At 60.2% G+C, this 21,801-nt stretch overlaps 3 protein-coding genes across 5 annotated transcripts in view; 1 reads left to right on the top strand and 2 right to left on the bottom strand.

The window, feature by feature from the left end:
- TTLL10 (tubulin tyrosine ligase like 10) overlaps positions 1–6,187 on the top strand; it is a 54,804-nt gene extending 48,617 nt beyond the window's left edge. For all 3 annotated transcript variants that reach the window (XM_055306579.1, XM_055306581.1, XM_055306580.1), the window contains 3 exons: positions 2,558–2,674; positions 2,983–3,076; positions 3,372–6,187. In XM_055306579.1, the coding sequence (XP_055162554.1) occupies positions 2,558–2,674; positions 2,983–3,076; positions 3,372–3,784 (624 nt within the window). In that variant the 3' untranslated portion in view covers positions 3,785–6,187. The remainder of the gene's footprint in view (positions 1–2,557; positions 2,675–2,982; positions 3,077–3,371) is intronic.
- A 3,131-nt stretch (positions 6,188–9,318) lies between these two features.
- Positions 9,319–12,238, bottom strand: TNFRSF18 (TNF receptor superfamily member 18). The gene is made up of 5 exons (XM_055306149.1): positions 12,082–12,238; positions 11,290–11,412; positions 10,235–10,322; positions 9,866–10,068; positions 9,319–9,798 (listed from the first exon to the last, which is right to left on the bottom strand). Exons 1-5 carry the CDS (start codon positions 12,224–12,226, stop codon positions 9,674–9,676), a joined length of 684 nt encoding a protein of 227 aa, XP_055162124.1. The 5' UTR covers positions 12,227–12,238; the 3' UTR covers positions 9,319–9,673.
- Positions 12,239–15,940: 3,702 nt separating this feature from the next.
- Positions 15,941–18,869, bottom strand: TNFRSF4 (TNF receptor superfamily member 4). The gene is made up of 7 exons (XM_055306762.1): positions 18,704–18,869; positions 18,215–18,337; positions 17,678–17,779; positions 17,227–17,293; positions 16,595–16,791; positions 16,313–16,417; positions 15,941–16,220 (listed from the first exon to the last, which is right to left on the bottom strand). The coding sequence occupies exons 1-7, from the start codon at positions 18,849–18,851 to the stop codon at positions 16,150–16,152; spliced, it is 813 nt and encodes a 270-aa protein (XP_055162737.1). The 5' UTR covers positions 18,852–18,869; the 3' UTR covers positions 15,941–16,149.
- Positions 18,870–21,801: the final 2,932 nt, after the last annotated feature.

The following is a 21,801-nucleotide window of genomic DNA, read 5'->3' as shown; positions in this document are numbered from 1 at the left end:
AATAGTCTGTCTTTTGAAAGTTTGTTTATGGTATAGTGGATCTCTGCGTTTATCCTAACTGGAGCTCACTGACCTTCTTGGGTGTATAGACTAATTTTTTAAAATCAAATTTGGGAAGTTTTCTACCATTATTTCTTCAACTATTCTTCCTGCCTGTGACTCTCTTCTTCTGGGACTCCCATTATCTATGTTGGTCTGCTTGATGGTGTCTTACAAGTCTCTGTAGCTTTGTTTATTTTTCTTCATTCCTTTTTTCTGTTCCTCAGACTGGATAATCTCAATTGACCTATCTTCAGACAATTCAAATCTACTATTAAGCTCCTCTAGTGAATTCCATTTTTCATTTACTATACTTCTCTCTTTTTTTTAAGATTTTATTTATATGTTCATGAGAGACAGAGAGAGGCAAAGGGAGAAGCAGGCTCCATGCAGGGGGCCCGATGTGGGACTCAATCCCAGGTCTCCAGGATCACGCCCCGGGCCGAAGGCAGGCGCTCAACTGCTGAGCCACCCAGGCTGCCCATTTTTTAAATCCAGAAATTCTTTGTAGTTTCCTTTTATAATTTCCGTCTCTTCACTGATACTCTATTTGATAAGAAATCATTCTCATATTCTTCTTTAGTTATTTTCAAGTGAGGTCTTCTGGGGGCCAGCAGAAAGCACACAACAAATAGCTACAATTCTTTGCAAATCAAGTACATTCTGTCATCTCCAGTACTGAGAATGTAGACTTTTTTCAAGTCTAGCACTGAGCTAGGAAGTAGGGGATAAAATTATGTCAAGTTAAAATGCTACAAAGCTTGCTCTTCTTACCAAGATTCAAGATTTTTCTCTTTTTAAAGATTTTATTTAGTTGACAGAGAGCATAAGCAGGGCAAGTGGAAGACGGAAAAGCAGGCTCCCCTTTGAGCAGGGAGCCCAATGTGGGACTTGATCCCAGGAGCCTGGGATCACAAGCCAAGCCAAAGGCAGACACTTAACCAACTGAGCCACCCAGGCACCCCAAGATTTTTCTTTTGTAAGCACTACTCAGTTTGTTGTAAGCCTTTGATTAATTTCCAGAGTTCTGAAACAGTTGATTCTGATTACTTTTGCAGCTTCGTGTGTGTGTGTGTGTGTGTGTGTGTGTGTGTGTGACTTTCATGGAGTGATTTATTTCAGATGTCCTTCCTCTGCCATTTTGCTGAGCCCTTGACCCACTCCAATGAGGCTTCTTCCTAGGGTGCCACTGAAACACTCACTGAGGTCACAAGTGACCTCCATGTTGCCAAACCCAGAGGTCAGTTCCCAGGCCTCTTTGTCCCATCTGTCAGCCAATTTGGACACAACTGTTCATTCTCTGGTATTCTTTCCCTATGGCTTCCAGGACCTTGCCCACTCCCTCTTGGCCCCCTGTGCTGGCCCCCCATGTCCCAGCTACTGCTCTCTGGAGGCCTAGGGCTCTGCTCTTTATCTGCACCCATTGGTGATGAAAGTCTCTTGGCTCCACAATTAAACATCTAGCCCTGACCTCTCTCCTGAACTTGAGCCTTATATCCCAGGGCCTATCAACACCCCATCTGCAAGCTCATAAGCCTCCCAGACTCCATGGTTCTCCTTCTCTTCTCAGTTGATGGGGGACTTCATCCTTCCAGAGTCTCAGACCAAACACTTAGGGAGAACTCTGAGGCTCATAACCCATTCATAAACCAATCAGGTTAGCTCTACCTCAAAATATATTCAGAATCCAGCCCATTAGCTCTACCTGCCTAAGGTAGGTAGATAATTGCATCTTCCTCATGTCCCCTCCATTTCTCTCAGCACAGCAGCCAGTAGACTCTATTAGGGCATGAATTAGTTATGCCCCTCCCGTGGTCCACCTCCCAGCAGCTCTGATATCAGCCTTAAAGGAAGGTGGTTCCCATGCCCCCATGATGTGACTGGCACCACTTTGGACTCATTTCCTGCTGCCCCTCCAGCTTGCTCCAGCCCCAGCAGCCTCACTGTTTCCCCAATACCTTGGGCATGCTCACACTTACAGCTGTTGCTCTTCCCCAAAATTCCCCATCCCCTACCTCACAGACTTTCCATTCAGTCTTCAGTCCGATCACTATTTCCTCAATGAGACCAATACCCCATGCCCTTTTTACAACAACCACCTCAGAACCCTCCCAACACCTAACCCCGCTTCATGTTCTTCATCAGCACTTATTGCTTGATATGCTGCACAAGATATGCAGTGACTCATGTATCACATTTGTTTTCTATCTCTCCTGCTACAAGTGAGCTGCTCAAAGTTCTCTCCGTTCATATCTCCAGTACCTGCCATGAGGGAGGAGCTCCACATGTTTGCTGCAGGGATAAAACAAGAGTGAATGAGTTTCTAGCTGTGAGCCTGTAACTCAGTGTGAAAGTGTGAGCAGGTGTAGCTATGCAGGTGAGGTGAGGGCACAGGTGGGAGCACAGGTGAGGGGGCACAGGTGGGAGCGCAAGTGAGGGGTGTGGCTGTGGCTGCTCAGGCCTGGGAGGTATAATCAAGGGGTGACATCCAGTCACCCCCTCCCTGCTCCACTCACAGAAGCGGATGCAGCAGATCATGGTCCACTGCTTCCAGGCTGTCAAGGCCAAGCTCCACTGCAAGCTGGGTTACTTCGACCTCATTGGCTGTGACTTCTTGATTGATGAGAACTTCAAGGTACCGCTGAGGTTTCCTGGGGCAAGTGGGCTTTGGTAGGCAGGTGTAAGGAGGCAGGGGCCACCTGTCCATACCCAAACCCCTCAGACAAGCCCATGGGGTGGAGTCTGCAGTCAGACACACACCCCCAACCACCCCCCCAAGATCCTGCAGGCCCAGCAGGAGCCTTAGCCCCCTGAGCAAATAGGAGTGAGGCCACACAAAAGAAGTGAACTGCCTGGGATCACTAGGCCGTATGGGGGCCAGGGCCTCAGCCTCCTGTTGGCCAGGTGATGTGTGGGGACGGATGCTAACCAGTGTTGGGCCAGGTGTGGCTGCTGGAGATGAACTCCAACCCTGCTCTGCACACCAACTGTGAAGTCCTGAAGGAGGTGATTCCAGGCGTGATCGTGGAGACCCTGGGTGAGGCCCTTGTGCAGCCCCTACAAACCTCCAGCAGGCAGTTTGCCCAGCCTTGGATGTGCCATCCCACTCTCTCCCCAAATTCAGGTGCCCACAAGCTTAGCTCTCCAATGCCCTCGGGCCCCACAGAAGAAAGGCACCCCTGCTGGACCTCCCCACTACCCTGGTGCCTACCGCACCTGATCTCCACCCGCTCCCTCACCTCCTCTGCGTGCAGAACCTCCACCCCAGCCCCGAACTGTGACGCCCCTCCCCCGTCCCCTCCAACAATGCCCCCACTCGCCCCCTCCCCCAGACCTGGCATTGGAGACCTTCCAGAAGAGCCTGCGCAACCAGAAGATGCTGCCTCTGCTCTCACAGCGCCGCTTCGTGCTCCTGCACAACGGTGAGACGGACCTGTGGCCGCGCCTGGGGGGCTCCCGCAGCGCCCTCCGGCCCCCGCCGCCCCCGCCGCCCCGGGCCGCGTGCGAGGCCGACTGCTCGGCGCCACCTCCGACCCGCGCCGCCGACAGGCCGGGCGCTCGCAGGCCCGCGCTGCCCCGGAGCCCCGGCGGCGCGCACGGGCCGCCCCACTCGGGGCAGAGGCCCCGGGCACCCGGCCTGGGCCCGAACGGCGCCCAGAGCGGGGACCCGGAGCCTGAGCCCTGCGCGCGGCTGGTGGAGGAGGAGCGCGAGGAGCGCAGGAGCGCGGGCCACCGCGGCTCCTAGCGCCGGGCCACCAGCGCCCCCTCGGGACCTATAAAGGCTACTTTGTTAGAGACGGGCCTCTGCGCCGATGGATGGCCCCAGGCGCTCCCGCGGGGGCTCCCCTGGACCCAGCGTCCTGCCCTCTGTCCTCGGGGGAGGGGACTGCTGGAGGTGATGAGCTCCCCACAGCCGCCGCCTCTGCCCTCATGGGGCTGCCTCTGTCCGGGAGAGTCAGCAGTTCCAGGGCTCCTCCAGACCACCCCGTGTCCCTCACTTACCAGGACCCTTCTGCAGCCCCACAACTCCCGCGATCCCTGCTGCCTGACTCTGTGATCCCCAGGAGAGGGTCTGGATGCCCATGGAGGGGAGAACTCGCTCACACCCACAGAGGCTGCCCCTGGGGCTGCCCTCACCCCTCAGGGCATCGCCCCTCTCAGAGGCCTGCATAGCACTTGGGCTCTGCTCCCCACTGCCGTCACTGCCCCTAACTTTCCCAAAGGCCAGACACTGAGGCCTGGAGGACCTAGGCCATGGGTGAGGGGACGTGGCCATGGCAGCACAGCCCTGAAGAACGAGCTCAACCAGCACTGGCCCTACCCTGGCCAGTCCCTGCATGGCTTCAGGTGTCCCCATTCCCTCTGGGCCCAGCCCTAAGGCCACAGGGAGATGCAGGGCCTCTGACGCGTCTAAGCCTCCTGCCATCACTGTGTCCAGGGCCAGTCATAATGCCTTCTCCACCTCTGCCCCCCAGCCACCACCCCACCTCCTGGCCAGCTTGCAGAACTCCTCCTCATTTGCTCCCTTTCTTTCCCCTGCCCTCACCTCTCCAAATGGTTTCCCCAGCTCACAAATGCCCTCCTTCTGACCGGCTGGAACCCATTCTCTGTCCTGCCTCGGAGTGCTGGTGGGACCTGGGGTCAACAGAGGTCTGCTGTCCAGAAGGGGGGGTGGGGGTGGGGCGGAAGGCAGAAGTCACAGTACCACTAGAGGGCACTGTGCACCGCGCGGTTGCTCAGGCCAGGCAGCAGGCCTGGGGCCAGGGACTCCCCTGTCCATCATTCACAAACGGCCCACCCCACCCCTGTTGTACCCCCCACTCCACCCCACCCCCCATTTCCTCCACCCCCCACCCCCCCACACACATGATCTTGCTGCTGTGGCCTGGAATATGGGTCCCCAAACCAAAGTCAAGAAGCACTTGTCACCATGTGCCTGGGGACCCTAGATCCCCTCCCAGCACATCTGGTGATCAATCCTCACCGCTGGCCAAGCTCATCCATTGCCTGCTGTGCAGCTGTGTCTGTTGGCTCTGCCCTCTAAAGGCTGGGGAAGGAAGAAAACTAGCCTCCTTTGGGGTGGGGGTGCAGTGGCTATCTGGGCCAAGCTGAGTACACCCAGGTCTTTGTAAGATACACGCACCTTTGGGGTCAGGGCTATGTGCCCTGCTAGCATCCAGACTACTACACATTTCCTGATATGCTCCCCCCCCACACACCCAGTCTTCTGTACTTTACCCTTTCTGGACACCCCATCCACCCTGCAAACCCCTGCCTACAGGTCCTCTGCCCTCCACATTATCTCGCAGTTCTTGATGTGGCCCATTGGCGCTTTCCCAGAGCGTTCCAGCTCTCCTCCCTGCCACAGTGAGGCTGTTCACCTGGCCATGCAGAGCTCACAGAGTGGCCTGAGGCCTCCATGACACACTTCCTTTTCCTGCTGCCTCCATAATCCCTGGCCCTAAGTGGGTGCAATGTGAAGAGAAGTGCACCTTAGCAGAACAGCTTGCCTTGTCCTAACTGAGCCTCCTCCTGGGGCTCCCCCAAAGGCCTATTTGTTGCTCTGGGGTCCCTGGCACCCCCTGAGAGCCCAAGTGTCAATAAATGAAGTTTCCCAAGAATCACTGCTGTTGGGCAGCCCAGGTGGCTCAGCAGTTTAGCACCGCCTTCAGCCCAGGGTGTGATCCTGGAGACCCAGGATCGAGTCCCAGTTCGGGCTCCCTGCATGGAGCCTGCTTCTCCCTCTGCCTACGTCTCTGAGCCTGCCTCTCTCCCTCTTTCTCCCTCTCTCCGTCTCTGTGTCTCTCATGAATAAATAAAATCTTTAAAAAAAAAAAGAATCACTGCTGTTCAAACACCCAGAGGTGATGGCTACACCCCTGCCCCCCAAATGCCCACTCTCTGGGCCCCACTCAGCTCACACTTGGCCCTGAAGTGCCCTTTCCAGCCAGAACTGTAAGGACTACCAGGGAGAAAAAGGCCAGATACGGAGTTTGGGGTGCCGTGTACCTTCAAACACCTGGAGGTACGAGGTGGATCCCAGGATTCAAATGACACAGATGGGCAGCAGACACAGAAGAAGGGCTCAGGACGCCTTCAGGGGCTCGAGGAGCCTGCCCCAGCAGCATGGGAGGGACAGCTTCCCTAGTGCCTCAGACAGGGCTGCCAGCACCACTGCTGGAGTTTGCAATTCAAGGTGAATACAGGCTCCTGGAAGCTGTCTCCCCCACCCCCCTCACCCACACTCCCTCCTTGCCTCTCCCCTTTTCCCCCTCCAAGGCTGAGTCCTAGGGTCCTACGATAGGTGGGGAACTCAAGCAGTGCCTTCTGCGCTCACCAGGGCACCACCCAGGGACCCCCATCATTGCTGCATCCATCCGGGGGACTGCCCGGCACAGGCCCCACCTTGGCACCCACTGGGGCTTCCTTCAGCCTCTGGTGGACACAGTGCTGGGTCTGCTGAGCACCTTCTAGCAGCCACAGGTCTGATTCAGATAAAGGTCCCAAGGAGCCCCAAGGACTCAGAGGACCTTCCCCTGCGCCCCCCGAAGCCCATCTCCTGTGGAATGTGTGTCTGAGAAAGGGGTCTGGAGCAGCACTGCCCCGAATCAGCATCTCTGGAAAGCATCTCAACTCCAGAAGCTTCCTGGAAACAAGAGACACGCGGGGGTGGAGGTGACTCTATCTCCACCCCCAGCACAGCCACAGGGGCCACAGGGGTAACCCCTCCAGGAGCCTCAGACTTCAGCCCCACTGGAGGAAGAGTGTTTGCTCCTGAATGTTCAGGAAACCACGAGGTGCAGGCGGTGGCCATGAGTGATGGCTGCACATCCTGTCAAAGCCGCAGCATGGCCAGGCCTGGCATCATGAACCTAAATTATCAACGTGCCTGGGGGCAGCCAGGCACCACCTGCCTCCGGACAGCTCCCTGCAGCTGTGGCAGGGCTGGGGCTGAGAGGGGCCAGTGTCCAGTTCCATCTCAGATGGGTCCCTACCCCTCTGTCCAGCCGAGGGTGACCCACACTGGCCGGGTCCAGATCTCAGTAAAGGAAGAGGCAGGGGCCTTTTCCAGTAAGTGGAGGGGTGAGGAGCAGGGGGCGGCTGTGGCAGGAAGCACTTCTGAGAACCACGGCGGCCTTCGGGCCCTTATCTAAGGTTTAACTAGACACCGTGGACTCCCCGCCGGGGCGGAGGAGCTGCGGTTTTCCAGAACAGCTGGAGAGCTGTTCCGTGGAGTGGGGGTTTCCAGAGGAAGCAGTCAGGTGCCTAGAGCTGGCGGGGCAGGGTCTCAGGGGGGGGTCTCTGTTAGGGCTCAGTGAGCCAGGAGGTCAGGCGGCCTGTCAGGCTCTGCTGCTGGACATGCACCTGCCTCCATGCCGGGGAGCTGGGCTGAGTAGGAGGGCACAGGAGCCCCTACAGCCCCTTATGCCAGGTCCACCCCTCGGCCCACCCTGCCCCGGGCATTGCCCCCTCCAACACCCACCCACCCACACTTCTGTCCCCTAGACCTTGGGTCTGGTCAGTCCTCTCCCATCTAAAACCCCTAGTGGTACCTCTGCACAGCCATGCTCTGGGTTCTCCTCCTGACTCTACAGCCCCTGTGCCCCAAGCTGGGATGAGGGAATGGGGGCATCTCTGTGAGGTGCTGTGGCGGAGGGACAGAGAGAAGGGGACCGATCCAGCCCTCCCCAAAACCCTGAGATCCTCAGGGCCAGACCCCTCCTGCCCAGCCCCCCTGAATCTAGCCTCCTCCCCATTCTCCACCTGGGCCTTGGAATCTCCCACCCTGCTCTGTGCCGCCCCCATGCTGACGTCAGGCTGCTACCACCCCACATGGGACACCCCCCACCCGGGGAGTTTCCATGCTGAGTCAGCTGACAGAGAGGTCCCTTGGGACTTGGGTGTGTACAGGCCAGAGTCGTTTCTCAGGAAGGTCTGTGAGTGCAGATGACCTGCCTCCTCTCCCCAACCACCACTGAGGACAGCTGAGCCATTGCTGGGGAACCCTTTGCCCTGGGGCAGCCTGAGCCAGCCGCTATAGAAGGTCCTAGGCAGCGGTGAGCATCCCATGTGCCCCATCCATGGGAGTGAGACTGTCAAGTGACATAGGTGACAAGAGCAAGCCCAGAGGAGAGCTGGCTTCCCAAAGCAGGGTGGGTAAGGGGTGGGCAGGGCAGGAAACCTGGCCTGGAGACCCAAGAGTGGCCAGGGGTGTGGCTGGCAGGTCCCAGAGAAGTTTGCTGGGGGCTCTCCTAGAATGCACTTCACTGGCTTTGCCAGTGCTGTCTTCCACTGTCCCCTGACATCCAGCCATGGATGAGCCCAGGATCCAGCAGGCATGGAGAGGATAAGGGCTTCCAGTATGAGTAAAATCATAAAGCAGTTGTCCACACCCCACCCTTCAGGGGTAGAAGCGGGCTGCGCCATGCTGAGGTGGGGTGGGGACACAGGTGATGCCCTAGACACGATGCTTCCAGAGCTCTTCACCACCTCCTTGATGCCTTTCAGGACAATGAGTCAGGGGACGTTTCTGGGCAGCTACAGGCAGGAGAGGGGCGTGGGGGTTGTTGGAGCACTGACAGGGCAGGTGGCTGGGTGTGCTGCCACCCGCAGGGTGCTGCTGCCGAGACCAGCCTCCAGGGGCCTACCTTCCACACCCGGGACCGCTGTGTCAAGGATTTTTTTTTATCAAAGTCTCCAGGTGCGGGAAGACACTGCTCAGTTCCCATGAGTGGGAGCCTAGAACATGCCCCAAGGGACAAGGGTCTGGGGAAGTGGTGGAGGGAGGCAAGCAGTGAGACTTGGAGAAAGGGTGCGGGCCAAAGGCAGGCTACTGGGAGGTCACCCTCCAGACCACGACGTGTTGGGCATAGACCTCGTCTGGGACTTGGGGGTGAATGACACAAGGACAGGCCCCCTGCAGGAGCCAGTAGGCTGTGTGAGCAGCCTAGGACCCAGAGTCCGGAGCAGAAGCAGGCCAGAGACCAGACACAGAATCTAATGGTCCCAGTGTGCTGAGCAGATTGCCAGAGGAGGGGTTTCCAAAGAGCCGTGAAAAGGCACACAGGACAAGTATCCATCATGGTGCCCTTCCTCCAAGAAGCCTTCCAAGTCCCATGGTCCCTGCTAAGTGCTTGTGCCCAGGAAGAGAATGGCCCTGAGAGATGCCCCACCCCCAGCCCCGCCTAGGCTGGAAGCAGATGAGGTGGGGGGAGAGGGGCTTCTAGTCAGGGAGGCCTTGTCTCCCTGTCCCCCGACCCCAGAACACATCCACTTGGGTCGCTACACAAGTGTTTATTGAGCGCTGCCGGCAGCCAGGTCCAGCACTGGGCACAGCCTCCTGTCCTGGGAGCCGGGGGCCCCAGACAGCCGGGGGCCAGCAAGGGAGGGAGGCAGCCATGGCTGTGTCTGTATCTCCTGTGGGGTCTGGCACAGATGCTGCCTCTTCTGCACGGTCTGAGGGACGGGTCACGGTCACCACCCCCCACCCACTTCCGCCATCGAGGGGAGCAGGGCCAAGCCCAGAGCTGAGGCCCCATGGCAGGGTACAGAGCCCTGGCTCCCAAGGGTCCACCCAGGGTGCTTCCTGGGTGGGCACAGCTCCGAGTCTGCAGCAGCAGAGGACAGCCAGGCCTCACACCCACAGGTCCCTTAGCTGGCCTTTGTCTGGCGACAGCTGCTCCCCCCGCTCTTCCTCAGGGAACTGGCAGCTGCAGGTGTCCTCTGCTGGCGGCCGTGCCTCCAGGAGCAGCTGGGTCTCTGCAGAGCACCTTCAGTCAGCAGGCAGCCCAAGGACCCACCCCTCCCACCCCTGGGGACCACTGACCTGGCGGCCACCTACGATGCCCCCTCAGCTGCCAGATGTGCAGGACAAGCTGGGTCCCACTCAGGACCAGGATGCAGGCGGCCACGGTGAGGAGCACGATGGTCAGTGGATCATGCGGCTCGGTGGGCGGCAGCCCTGGGCTGCAGACAGCATTGTGTGTCTTGTTCCCAGGGAACGTGGTAGGATACCCAAACTGGGAGCAGCTGGGACACATGGACACAGAGCCCTCCATCAGCCCATGGCCACCGGAGCAACCCCTCCGCACGCTGCTGTCCTCTGACTTGTGCAAGGGTCACCGTGCCAGGAAGGATCAGAGAGGCCCCTCCCTCAGGAACTGCCCGGCCACCCGAAGGCCCTGCCAGGACTCACTCTGACCAGGGTTTACAGCGACCCTCTTGGCCTCCAGAGAAGGTCCCTGCGGCACAGTCGACACACTCAAAGCCAAAATTGAAATTCCCTAGAGACAGACAGACAGCCAAGGTTTGTTGGGGCGGATGAGATGGGATCCATCTGGGGCCTGAGTCCACAGCAGAATGACTCCAACACACCTCATCCACTAGACCGAGGTCTCTGATGCCTGCAAGACCCAGACCTGGCATAAATCATGTATGCCCCATTCCAGGCAGGCATCTGAGGGGGAAGCAGACTTGGGGAGACCCCAGGGCTGTGACCCTGAGCTGAGTGGAGGTCCCTGGGGGATCTGGGGATGGAGAGCTGTGTGGCACATGGCCAGAGGGAGGTGGAGGGGCCTGTCCCCTGGAAGGCTGGAGGGTGAGGGAGCCCAGAGGGGGTGGGGGTGGAAACCAGGCAAAGACCCAGGCCAGGCCTCATGCTTGGTCCAGTAGCCCGGAGGGCAAGAGGTCAGTGAGGGTCCCAGAGAGACAAGGTGAGGCTTGTGCCCCAGCTGCCCCTAGATCCTGACCTATCCAACATCACAACACTGCTCAAGTGACACTATGCTCTTCCCATCAGCCAAATAAGCCCCAAGAGGATTTGAGCTGCTCCTTCTAGGACACACTTGACCACCAGACAGGGCAACAGGGGGCAGGCCTAGTTTTGTCAGATCATCATGCAGATGCTTAAGGTACGTGGAGGACTGGGGGCCTGGTCAGAGCCAGGGCCTAAGGGCTAGACAGCCCTGGACACCCCACTACTCCCCACAACCAGCCCTGAAGAATACCCTAACTCTGGAGAGAGAAAGCCAGGCTAGGACAGGGAAGGACTTCCCAGAACTGCATGGGTGCTGGGACTCATATTTAGGCTGAAGCAATAAACAGCAGAGATGCCAGTGCCTGCCTGCCCAGAGGACATGAATGTATCTTCCACCCCCACATGGCACTCGATACACACCCACTCCCATGAGCTCTGGCTCGGCCCTGGTCTAACCCACTGTCCTGCTCAGGCCACAGCTACCAGTGACTTACCATGAGGCCGTACCTCCTGGCCAGGGGGGCAAGTGTGGTGCTTGCAGGTCTTGCACTGGGGGTCTCCACAGTGGAACCCTGGCTGGACACATGTGCAGTCCAGCTCAGGACAAACCTTCTCAGCTGAGCAAGAGAAAATCCAGCCCTCTCAGCAGCTGGGCCAAGCCCCTCCCTCCTCAGGGCTCTCCCAGGGGCCCTCCAGGGGGGATGGGATGATAAAGGGAAGGGCAGTCTCCCCACCCTCAGACCCACATTTGGTCCAGCTGTCTGCCTCCTTGGCATCCAGCTCCTCCACCCATGTGGCCTGGCTGTGTCCCTCAACCTCTGAAGCTGCTCCCACCTAGGGGGAGTGACCAGAACACATCTCTACTGGACAAGGGGTCCCCTGAGGGACCTACTCCCTCTCCTTCTTGCATGGCCCCCAGCTGCCATGACCCTCAGGGCAGGCTGCCTGCCTCTGCCAGCCTCACTGAGACTTGGGACCCTCAGAGCCTCCCTTCTCTACCCCCAGGCTCTGGCAGGCTGGCACTCTGGGGTGTCTTCCTTGCAATATTTGTCCCCAAACTTGCTCTCTCCCACAGAGCTAGGGCCGGGGCAGGGAGTGTGCTGCCACCCTGACCTGGGCAGACAGTGGTGGCCTTTACCCTCAGCTGGAGCTGGGACAGCCTTCCTGCGCGGAGGACCCAACACTCGCCTTGGTGAGGGCTCTCACACCGCAGCCCCTCCTCAGAGGTCCTCCCTGCGCCCGCCCCCTTACCCCTTCCCCGGTTCCCCGGCCCTTACCCGCCTCACCCGGGGCGCACGGGCGACAGCAGCGCGCATCTGTCCCTGCTCCGCGCAGGAGGCGGCCTGGGCCGCAGCTCGGAGCCCCGGGGCGGCCCAGGCCCAGCGCGCAGAGCAGCACGACGCCCCACAGCCCCGCGCGCCGCGCCCCCATGGCCCCCGCGGCCCAGCGAGCTGGGAGATTTGAGGGGCCGGCCCACCACGCCCCATCCGGCGCGCCCCGCCCCGCCCCGCCCCGCCACGAGGGCCTCTCCCCGTGCGGAGTGAAAGAAAGGGAACACGCCGGCCCGCAGCTAGCGGCTCACAGGGGGCGGGTAGCGACACCGCTCTGCGTGACCAGAGGGGCTGGCAACAGGTCCTTACCGCTTTGTCTGAGCAGCAGGACTCCCTGTTACACGCCAGGCACCCCAGGACCCCGGGCGTCGGAGCCGACGATGGGGGCAGGAGCACCAGGGAAATCTGCAGCTGCCGCGCAATTTTAGTGTGAACCCAAAACTGCTCTAAATAATTTTAAAAATTGAAAAAATGATTTAAGTCAACTGAGCCCGGCTGTATCTCAGGGAGGTGGGGTCTCTTGGCAGGCTGCAGAGCACCATCACGGAGGGAGGGAGGCCTCCAGGAGACTTATGTGCAGCGAGCAAGCAGAAAGAGGGTGACCTTTGGGGTTCCTAAGTGTCCTTGCACTTTGGTCCAGGAATTCCTACCTAGAATTTAAATATGCCCCTGAATGTGTATGTGGGAGGGGGGACACAGAGCAGCCTGCCTCCCCAGCCTGCCCCCCCCCCCAGCTAGGTCTGGGGCAACACTCCAAGGGGGAGGATCAGAAACCTGTTCTAGTCAAACCTGTGGATCTGTCCGGTCTGAAGGGACAGACACCAGCAGAAATGGTGGGAGCTAGATGCTAAGCGTCAGCATGCTGAGGTGGGAAGTGCCCACAGGGGAGCTAGTGCAGGGACTGCTCCCTCACTGTGCCTGGCTGGGTCCCCTAGCTTCCTCAGGAGGGCCTCACAGGCTTTTAAAGATCTCCACCTCCCTAGTCAGCTAGCCCCCATCAACAGGCATCATGGCCCTACCTGATGAGGCTCAGCACAGAGCCCCACACCCAGAGGCCTCCCCACTTTCCAGGGATTGAGACAAGCCCCTCACTTGGCCATCAAGGTCTAACTGGGCTCCAGGTGCACATGAAGCCCCAGCACACACACCTCTGTAGCTGTCCAGATGCACTGCTCACAGCTTAGAGCCCCGGGGGGCCCCATCACATCTCCCAACCCAAGGACCTCCTCAGATCTTAGGAGAGGTCTGGGCATTGATGGAACCTCTAGTAACTGGAAGCTCTGGGCCAGAGGTGGCTTGCTTAGGCCCCTGCTCTCACTGCTGGGCCAGGTCCCACTCAGACCTCTCCAAACAGATCTGCTCCTCCTGGAGGGTGGGGAGGGCCAGCCCCCGACTGAGCTCTCCAACCAGAGAATTCAGCCTACAGTTCACCATGAGCTTTGGCTTCTTCATGTGACACGGAGGGCCTCTGGATCCCTGTCTTCTCCGGGAAGCCTCCCTGGAGCCAGGGTCTTAGGAGCGTGACCGTGGTGATGCCCCGGGGCTGCAGGTGTGCTCATGCCCTCTGAGACCTGTGTCTGTACCTGGTCTCATGGGCAGCTGTCCCTTCTCCGAGGGGAATGACAGGACTTAGTTCTCCAAGTCCCAGGATGCACAACTCCTCTGCAGGGGGCAAACCGGGTCCTACAGGGGAAGGAGGGGGCTCTTGGGTGGGCTCAGTAGAGCCCTGAGATCTCCCTTCAGCTTCTAGACACGGACCTGTGTCCAAGCGCTGGGACAAGAGGGACAGCTGGTAAAGGTGCTCTAAGCACAGAACCAATAGTTCTGGACCTTCTTCTACTGCTCAGTTCAAAGACCAAGGGGACAGGTCTGTGGCAGTGCAGGGTCACCCCAACTCTGGTAAGCGGGCAGTGTACCGTGGCCCAGGAAAATGGGATCAATACCCAACAAATGATGCTTGTCAGACTGTGCATGTGCCAGCTGGCTCTTCTGGAAGCAGGGATAGAGAAACTTCTGGAAGTAGTTTGTTTTTGTGGAGGGGTGAAGGTGGGCTGGGCAGGAGGAGCTCTGTGCAGAAAATGTTCCCTGGGGAGCCTGGGGGCGAGCAGGAGAGGAAGGTTCTTCAGTGGCTGCCACCTACAGCCACACAGAAATCAAAGGGCCCAGGTTACGTGCCCACAGAGATGGTGGCTGACGAGCAGGGCCCCTCAAAAGGCAGGAGTGACGTCTGCGAAATGTCAGTGCCTGCGTGTGCTTTCTGGTCCCAGCCTCTCCGGAAGCCGCCCCCCCAGCCCTAGCCACAGGCTGCGTGGACGAGTGGAGCCTGCAGAACTGGGCAGCGCGGGAGAGATGATCTCTATCTGTGTTTTCCAGCCCTCTGTGAGCGGCTCACCGCATGTTTGCATCATCACTTGTCCCAGCTTACAGGAGTCACTTCTGTTCCGTTAACAGAAGGTCCTTCAGTAACCAGAAGGGGGTGGGATCTGACTGTGGGGACACGGAGGGGGCTTCTGGGGCTTGTGTGAAATCACAGCTCAACACCCAGGCCTGGGGTCAGGCGGGGGACGGGGATCAGGTGGGGGTTGGGGGTCAGGCAGGGCTGAGGTGGAGAGGGTCTGTGGGTTTTCAGCAGCCGGGCAGGGGGTGAGGGGTTGGACAGTGTGCTGAGGGTTGGTGTAGAAGCACAGAGAAGGCAACTCTGTCCATGTTTCCACCCTATGGCAGGGATGGCGCAGCCAGGCAGGGGAGGGTATGGGCAGGAAACCCCGGGCCCCAGGACCTGACCTCTCCCCTGCCCCCACCCTGACTCCTCCACAGGTCCCATTGCACTTCCCCACAGCCCAGGTGCTGTCCTGGGCACCACTGCCCCCACATCAAGGGTGCGGGTTTGCTGCCTGTGTTGAGGGCACGGCTTCCACTCTTCTGTTCACCGCCGAGTCCCACACCAGAGTACTGTGGGAAGCCAGTGTCAGTGGGGTATGGAACAGCTCTGTCCTCTCTCCGCATGTTCAGGCGGGGACCAGAGGGGTCAGAGGTTTGAAGACAAGTTGGACAGGCCTCTGGGGCGACCTTGAGGAGACAGATGGCCCCAAAGATAAGGAGGGCTGGTGGCCAGGGCTGAGGCTCTGCCAGAGTCAAGGCCAGCATTTAGCACTGGCCGCAGCCCCTCTGCCTTAAAGGACATCTACAATCTGGTCTGGTACCCATTAGGAGGGGCGCCATGGTCGTGGAAGACAAGCCATGGGCAGCGGGATTTTCCTGCTTGATGTCTCACAGAAAGCTGCTGTGCTCCAAACAGGCTCAGTTTCCCAAAGTGGTGATGCCCAACTTTTGCCACTTACTATCTGCAACACACTCGCAGGTCTGGCAGGCCTTGAGGTTTGAAAGGCCTCAAGAAACAAGGAATGGCTCTTGAGCTCTGTGCTCTGGGGGAACACAGAGACCTGAAGGGTTGCCCTCAAATGTCCCCTTTGGGGCTGGGGTCTCAGGTCTCTCCTACCTGCTCCCACTAGAGCCAGAGTAGTGGGCTTCCTGGTGCCCTGGGCCTGCTCACCCAGGTGCAGGGTATCCGAGCAGCAGTTCCTAGATCCACCCAATAAGCGGCTGGGTGGTCTAGCCACCCCCAGGACACCGCAGGTGCCGGGACATGCCCAGAGAAAGGGTAAGCCCCTACCCCACACCCCTGCCTCAGTGGGAGATCCGTCTTCTGCCAGAGTGGGCACAGCTCAGCTCTCCCACCATGGGCGTGCAGCCACCTCCCCACCGGCACCCAGTCAGAGACCCACATTTGCCCATGTCATTTATTGGGGGGCGCACCACCCTGGGCAGGGAGTATGCACAGCATACGTAGCAGAGCCCTGGATGCCAGCCCAGGAGCACCTAAAACGGCGCAGGGTGGGGTGGCAGGGTGACAGGGCACCCAGGTGACAGGATGTGCTGGCCAGTGCCTGGGGGCACCCACAATGCCCCTAAACATCCAGCAGACCCTCTGGGCCCCCAGTCTGGGGTGGGAGCACTGGCTGCTTAGATCTTGGCCAGGGTGGAGTTGGCGTCGGCATGCTCCTCTTGGATGGGGGTCCGGAAGCTATTTCCACCTGGGGAAGAGGAAAGAGCAGGAGGTGGCAGGTGGGTTAATGTCTCAGCCTTTTGGGAGGCAGTCTGGGCGGGGGTCACGGTGTATACTCACCGGGGGGCAGCCGCCAGGCTCTGTGGTGCAGGAGCAAGGCCAGTGCGGCTGCCACGGGGGCCAGCAAGCCTAGGCCCAAGCCCAGGACAGCAGCCAGCTGGGGGCCTGTGGGGAGGCGGGGCCTGCTGGATGGGGCCCCTGGAGGAGGGTGTCCACCCCAGGGTGGCCTCTTGAGGAGGGCAAGGGGGCAGAGGCCATTCCCAACACTTCCCTCCCTTCCTCACCCCCTTCCCTCTTGAGTCAGCAGAGGTTGCTGCTGGGGTGAAGCCAACCCCCTCTTACCCCTGGGGGGCTCCGTAGGGGGTGTGAAGGGCCCCTGCGAGGTCCTGGGCCAGGCCGTAGTGGGCTGGGGGGTAGGGGGCTGGGTCAGGGGGCTCTGGGTCTCCCATGGCAGTGTGGCGGGGAGGCTCCTGTCCTCACAGACAGCATCCGAGCTCTTGCTGGCCGGCTGCATTGTACGCCTTCCCATCAAGGTACAGCTGAGGAAGGCAGGGGTGTGGGTCAAGCTAGAGCCCACCCCCCACCCCACCGACTCCTCCCAGATTGACCAGATAGGCCCAGAACTAGGACAGGTGGGGACTGAACAGGTGGGGAGTGATGGGAGACCCACACGGGATCAGCTGAGGCAGCATCAGACTCCCACCCAGGGAACCACACCCAGTCCCCCTTTCCACGGGTTCCCCACCCCGTCCCCTCCTACCCACCCACCACTGACTCTTCTCTTCCTGCCTCTGCCCATGGAGGCCCTAGGTCTGGATGAGTGGGGGTCTCACAGCCTCCTCACTCCAACCCAGCTGCCAGGCTGGTGGGTGGGGGCTGGCAGGGCTAAGCAGGGAGACAGCAGGGTGGGGCCAGGGGTCATGAGGGGACAGGCACCAGTAGCACCCCCACCAGCCAGCCCGCAGGTCACTCACTTGGTCCAGGGCTTGCAGGCCTGGTCATCCCCTGGGGAGAAGTGTCCGGGTGGGCATGGGGCACAGTCTGCAACAAGGCAGCAGGACCATCTCAGCCCGTCCATGGCCACGTCGGGGACCCAGACACCATGGCTGCTGGGACTGGTACATGAGGCTAGGCGCTCACCCTCCAGGGCCGCCAGACCCTCCTCCCTGCCCACAGTCCACCCACTGACCCTAACCCAGGTGCCTCCCCCCACCCCATTCTTGGCATAACCTATTTGCTAGGGAAGGACCTTGGTCTGACAGGGCAGTGGGGGTGGCATGCAGTGGAAGTGATAGCATGTAATGTGGGAGACAGGCCTCCTTAATGGCTCCGGGCCCCCGAGGCCCCCTGGCCCCTCCAGGTCCCCCCTGCAGGCCCACAGAGCCCAACCTCTCATGCACATGCTGCCCACCCCGTGGGGCTCACCGACTCCACGCTTGTAGCCGTCCCGGGGCTCTGTGCCTGGCTTACAGCTACAGATGGTGTCCTGTGTGGGTGTGCATCTCCTCTTGGGTTCACTCCCACTTCCTGGGGGGTGTCAGGAACAGTTGGTGGGGCACCCAGGGTGGTAGGTGGGCCCCCAGACCAGTGGCCCCGTCCCCAGTCTCTGGATGCCACACTCCTTCTGGCCACAGGCTCCTGGAATGCCTCCCCATCCTCGTGGCTGTTCCAGCCGCCCTTCCTGCCTCCTCTGAGGCCCATGGCAGGACCCTGGGTGGAGGGGTGTGGGGGAGGGCCACCTGGCAGGCATGTGCTCCTCCCTGACCCCAAGTGGTGTCAGCCCCCCTGGTGGGAGGGGGTACTCCTAGCGGGCCTCTGTGGTGCAGCTGGCCCTGCTGTGGTTTGGGGCTTGTTTCTATGGCTGGGGGGCCCCATGTAAGTGCTGGGCGGAGCGACAGGGCCCCCTGCCCCTCCCCAAGGGCAGAGGGCCAGGGATCCGGGCTGGGGCTGGGTGGCACTCACTCTGATTGCACTGAGTGCAGGGCTTGCAGGGTTCGTAATTTGTAGCCTCATTGTAGAAGCCAGACGGACACTGATGACATTTGGTGTCCTGGTTGCCACTGCAGCGGCTCTCCATTCCATAACCTGCACGAGATGTGACTCAGACTTAGCCTGGCCCTGGCCCTGGCCCTGGCCCTGGCCCTGGCCCTGGCCCCGGTCCTGGCAGCCTCCTCCTCAGCCTCCGGCTGGCCCACTGTCCCAAGCCCTATGGCAGGTCACCCAGTCCATCAGCCCAAGTCCACTAGTGCATGACACTTGTGTCCCAGGACACCATCAGCACGTCCCCCACTCCCCATCCTCCGTTCCTGTGTCTCCACCCACCCCCATGTCGCGTGTCCCTGCCCTCTGTCCCCGTGTCTCTACCCCTATGACCCCCAACCCCATGTCTCAGTTCCCCATGCCATCCTCCCCATGGGCACCGCTCTCCAATTCTGTGGCCAGGCCACTCACCTGGTGGGCAGTCCTTGCAGCACTTGCCGTCTTTGGGGTAGGTGTTCCCGATACAGATGTGCTGAGCTACGGCACCCAGCACAAGCCCCAGGAGCAGGAGGGCTGAGTGAGGACCGCTGAGCCGCAGGGACTCCACGAACATCCTCATCTCTGCCAGCGGTACAGGAGTCTGGGGTTTTTCCTTGCAGGATGTGGCTATAAGGGCTGCGGAGGAGGGGTGGGGAGGGTGGGAGGAGGAGGGGACCAGAAGGAAGGAGACCCAGGAAGGGCTGGCGACCCCTGGCCTGGGCTGGTGGCAGGAAGGCACCTTGTCTGGGCAGCCCCCCCCCAGGCTAGGGGCTCCCGTCCCGCCCTGGGCCCCAGGGCCCTCATCCCCCCGACGACACCCACTGAGCTCAGGCTCTGCCAGCAGGCACAGCACACTAGCCAGCACACAGAACCAGGCCCAAGTGAGGACTCGCAGCCCCCAGCCCCTGCCAGGGCCACCATCTCTAGTCTGCACCCACCTCCACACTGGACCCCTCTGCCCAGCACAACCGAGCCACTAAGGGCCCCTGCACAACCCCGCTTCTTCTGGGCCCTCATTCTCCATGTACAGGGCAGGCAGACCCCTCGGGAGGAGCAGGTGGCTGCTCCTGCCATCCCCTCCCCACACATAAAAGGCTGCACAGAGCACACGGGTAAACCAAGGCAGCACACTGGGTTAGGAGACAGGCCCCTCACCATGTGGACCCTCTACTGGGCATCAGCTCACTGGTCCCAGACTCCAGAGCACGGTTGCTGGCCCAAGCATCTGAAACTAGCTCAGACCGAGGCAGTGGTCAAGGGCTGTAATGGCAGGAGGCCCACATGGTGAGCCCCTGCGTGTGGGAGCTTGTGCAGGGGTGTAGTGGTGCATGTGCGCTGCTGAGGTGCCTGAGCACAGCAGGTGTTAGGAACTAAATTGTGTCCTCAGAGTCACATGTTGAAGGCCTGACCCCCAGTGTGGCTGTTTGGAGATGGTGCCTCTAGAGTGGGGGTGATGTTCAGATGGGGTCAGCAGGGTGGGCCCTGATCCCATAGGGCTCATCCTTCTGGGAGACTTCAGGAGAGCCCACAAAGGAGGCCACATGAGGACAAGGAGGCAGCGTCTCCACCAAGCAGAGGCCCCAGGAGAAGGCAGTCCTGCCCACACTTGATCTCAGATTCCAGCCCCCAGGACTGAGAGACAGTCATCCATAGTACTCATCAGGATGGCCCAACAGACAGCTCCTGCCCTGCATCCTGGGGACAAAATATGCCTGGGAGCAAGCCTGAACCTGTATCTGTAAGGATAGGGGGTCCATCTGCACCCCCCTAGCTCCCTGGCCAGGCGGGGCCAGCAGGATGGCTGTGTCCCCTCTGGTGGCCAAGCCTGCCCCACTCTAAACCCACCCTGGGCTGAGGGTGTCTCTACAGCACCCACAAGGCAGCAAAGACTGGGACGACCCACTGGATGGTCCCACGGAGCCCTTGGCATCCTCGGACACGGATCTGGCAGTTCCAGGGCAGGTGGGGAGGCCATGCGCAAGACCACTGTGGTGTGTAAAAGGGGAAGAACACATACACATACACAAGTGCACACACATGTGCACGCGTCTTCTCTTACTCGCACTCTCTCCGATATCACTGGGTGTCCTGGGGGCAGGGGAGGCTACACAGTGTCACTTTTGTTACCTTCCAAATCATAATCTTGAGATGAAATTAAGCATTCAACAGTTAATTTAAAAAGTGTGAGGCAGAGGGCCTCCTCGGGGAGGGCAGCCTCCCGCGGGCAGAGGTAGAGGCTGGAAATCCCCTTCCCCGAGGACAGGTGAGAAAGCTCCGTCCTGGCCCACCTGGGGAAATTCCTCCCGGGCTGTGCTGGCAAGGCCTGGCCTCCTCCTCCATGGCCTCCTGTGTGGCGGCCTTGCCCCAACAGCCACCTGCCCACTGGGGAGCGGCTCCTTGGAGCCAGGGGAGGCTGAGATATCCCAGGCACCCCGACTAGGGGGCAGAGAGAGAGGGAGGCAGACTCCACCAGTGGCCAAAGGGCCACACAGGGAGGGGGTCCAGGGTCCAGGGTCAGGCAGCCTGGTGCGTGGGCATGTGCGCCCCCCTCCACAGAGGCTGAGAAACATCTATTTTTTAAACTGACAAACCGTGGCCTCTGAGGTTGAGCTAACTTGGGAGTCGGGCAGGCTGTGCTCTGCTCTAGGGTGCCTCTCCTTCTCTGGGGCCACCTGCTGGGTAGTCCCCACTGCCTGAGGCCCTGCACACTGGGCCCACATGACTGGGCATCTGTCCACTGTGACCCACACAGCACAGATGGCCAACTGTATGTCATGCACATGCTCACCCTCCACCCTGGGGTCCCAGCTGACCCCCCGGCACAGCCCACACTTCTGCTGAGCATCACACATCTACTTGCTGCCGGCTCAGCCATGTGGGCCTGGCTGCGGGGACCCCCTCCCACCACGCACTCTCGTCCTCTCTGAAGTCTTTCCTCTTGTTTGCCTGGAAACCAGCACAGGTGTCACTGCGCCTCTGTTCCTCTGCAACGGCCCCACCCCACGCTGCTCGGAAGTAGGTCCCTGTGGCAAGGGCAGGTCACAGGGACAGCTCAAGGAAGCCCCTCTGCCCACTTGGCTGGAGCCCTCGCCCGAACAGGGCCCTCTAAGCCTCAAGCAGACCCACTGGCTGGGTGAGCTATCCACTAAGGTGCCACAAAACCACAGCTCAGGGCTCCTGAGGGGATGACCAACATGGAGGTGGGGAGGGTCGGGGCAGGGACTCAAGGCAGCAGCTGGGAGGCACGTGGGGTCAGAGACCCTCAGTTAAACCCCTCACAGCTCAGTGCCCTCTGTCCCCACATGCCAGATGAACACTGGGCACACTGACCCCCACAAAGGACCTGGGAAAGCAAGCATGAGAAATCCAGGCCTGGTGGGACCCAGGCTCTTGGGACCCCAGCCCCAGCGCAGGCTCCATGAGACTCCGGCCCCCTGACAGCTCTGCTGCATCCCCCACAGCCAACCCAGGACCTCTGTGTTCTCCCCCCAGCCCCTGCTCTCAGGGTTTGTCCTCAGACCTTCCCCCTC

This window comes from Nyctereutes procyonoides, unplaced genomic scaffold (assembly GCF_905146905.1).
Source record: "Nyctereutes procyonoides isolate TBG_1078 unplaced genomic scaffold, NYPRO_anot_genome, whole genome shotgun sequence".
Lineage (NCBI taxonomy): Eukaryota > Metazoa > Chordata > Mammalia > Carnivora > Canidae > Nyctereutes > Nyctereutes procyonoides.
This window is presented reverse-complemented; position numbering and strand designations above follow the sequence as displayed.